Consider the following 1845-nt stretch of genomic DNA (forward strand, 5'->3'; position numbering starts at 1 on the left):
AGCCAGGGGTGGAATTAATTTTACATTCGAGTCCAAATAGTATTATTAAAGAAAAAGATTTTCTACTGATAGTTGAGAATCTTTTGTATTATTTTCGCACTACGACTACAAGATTACACATTTAACTCATCATTTGTGAGCACTTTTGGCCTGCATGTCTATCTACTTATCATCTGTCTGTTTTTCTGTCTCTGAATCTGTCTGTGCATCTGTCTTTTCGTGTCTCTGATTTTGTCTTCCTATTTACTTGTCTCTCCGTCCCTTCGAGTCTCTGGATTTCTCTCTCTTCTTGTTTATCTACCTGTGTCTGTCTGTCTGTCTGAGCTGTGCTGTGTTGTGCTGGGCTGTATTTGCGTTGATACTATGCTATTACATTTCTGTTTCCTTTTCAAACCTCGACCTTCTTCTTTGATCATACTTCAGGACGAAGTTTTTCACCTCTGGAGTAGGCAAATTTTGTTCAAAGTGTAAAGTTAAGTAGAACCTTTAATCAAACCAGTGCCAATAACAGATTGATTGAAAGATATTTTACGGCACTATCGAATCCGCTTTGGTCATAAAAATCCAGCACTAAGCAACCTTTGAGAGAGAAAAAAAATCCGAAAACGTCATAGTTTTCTTCCTCTCCACAGGTGTACTTTTTCACCTGGCCTCGGTCCATGTTCTACGACATCTCCAGCTGCACCACCGTCCTGGTCTCCCTGGAGCGATGTCTCTGCGTGGTGCTGCCTCTCAAGGTCAACTCTTTACTCACCCCAAGACGTGTAAAGATGCTTTTGTTCCTCGTCTGGGGTGTGGGTTTAGCCACGTACATTCCTGTGTTCTCCTCACAGTTTTTGGTCTGGAAGTCGGACCTTGCCACCAACATGACTGTTCTGACGGTTGGGATCACGAGCTACCGGTTGAAAGTAGAAACAGCTCATAACATCATCAACACGTTATTTCTACAAACTGTTTGTCAGGTCACGGTGGTTGTGAACACTGTTGTAATGACCTCGGGCCTCAATCGTTCTAAGAAATTCCAGAAGCATTCCGGGAATATGCGTACAGCGGAGACGTCCGAAGTATCATCTCCAGCTGCTGGACAAAACGATGGTGAACCACCACCACCTGTCCACGTCAGTCGTTTACACAGAGAACTTCGTCAGGGCCACAAAACGACTGGAGAGTCACACGAGTTGAAGGGAGAGGGTAAGGTTGCGAAAAAAGGAAAAGTTAGTGGGACCTCCGCAAAATACAAGAGAACAATTAAAGTTGTAAGCGGTGTGTCATGTCTTTTCATCATTTGCAATACGCCGCTCTTGGTCGCCGTGTACATGAAAAACCTGGCTCCGGGCTACGATTTTGGACAAAAGCACCAATACGAGTTTTTACTTACTCTCGACATTGTTTTTCTCACCACAGCTGTCAATGCTGCGTCAAACTTTATGGTCTACACTGTGTTCAACAAAAAATTCAGGGACGACTTACTGAGACTCTGCGGTGGGGAAATGAAGTCTTAGGGTTTAAAGTTATTTGTATGTGGCGTCTTATTTGCATAGAAGGGGAAGGGGGGCAGTTTGTTTTCGTTCTTTGTTGGGTTTTTTCGGGTGTTGGTCTGCTCTTAAAAATAGAGAGAAAGACATCGACGAAAGAGCTATTTCTCTTCGTGCAAGGAAAGGCAAGACTAATACGTGCAGACAGTAAAACAGAAGGAGAATAAACAAAAAGTTAACGCCCTCCAACCACCAATGAAAGTTTTGTAATTCATCATTGGGGACTTTAGAACTTTTAAAACTCTTCTCTGCAAGTATTCAATAACTACTCCGGCACCTGTCCTTACGTTGCAATTTTGCAGTAATTATG

General features: G+C 42.8%; 1 protein-coding gene across 1 annotated transcript in view; it reads left to right on the forward strand.

Annotated features, from left to right (window-relative positions):
* The window catches only part of LOC101851982 (neurotensin receptor type 2-like), a 1736-nt gene extending 234 nt beyond the window's left edge, over nucleotides 1-1502 (forward strand). Inside the window, exon 2 of the mRNA XM_035972208.1 lies at nucleotides 633-1502. Coding sequence (XP_035828101.1) covers nucleotides 633-1502 — 870 coding nt within the window. The remainder of the gene's footprint in view (nucleotides 1-632) is intronic.
* The last annotated feature ends 343 nt before the right edge of the window (nucleotides 1503-1845 follow it).

Source organism: Aplysia californica, unplaced genomic scaffold, assembly GCF_000002075.1.
Source record: "Aplysia californica isolate F4 #8 unplaced genomic scaffold, AplCal3.0 scaffold00612, whole genome shotgun sequence".
In the NCBI taxonomy this organism is placed as follows: Eukaryota; Metazoa; Mollusca; class Gastropoda; order Aplysiida; family Aplysiidae; genus Aplysia; species Aplysia californica.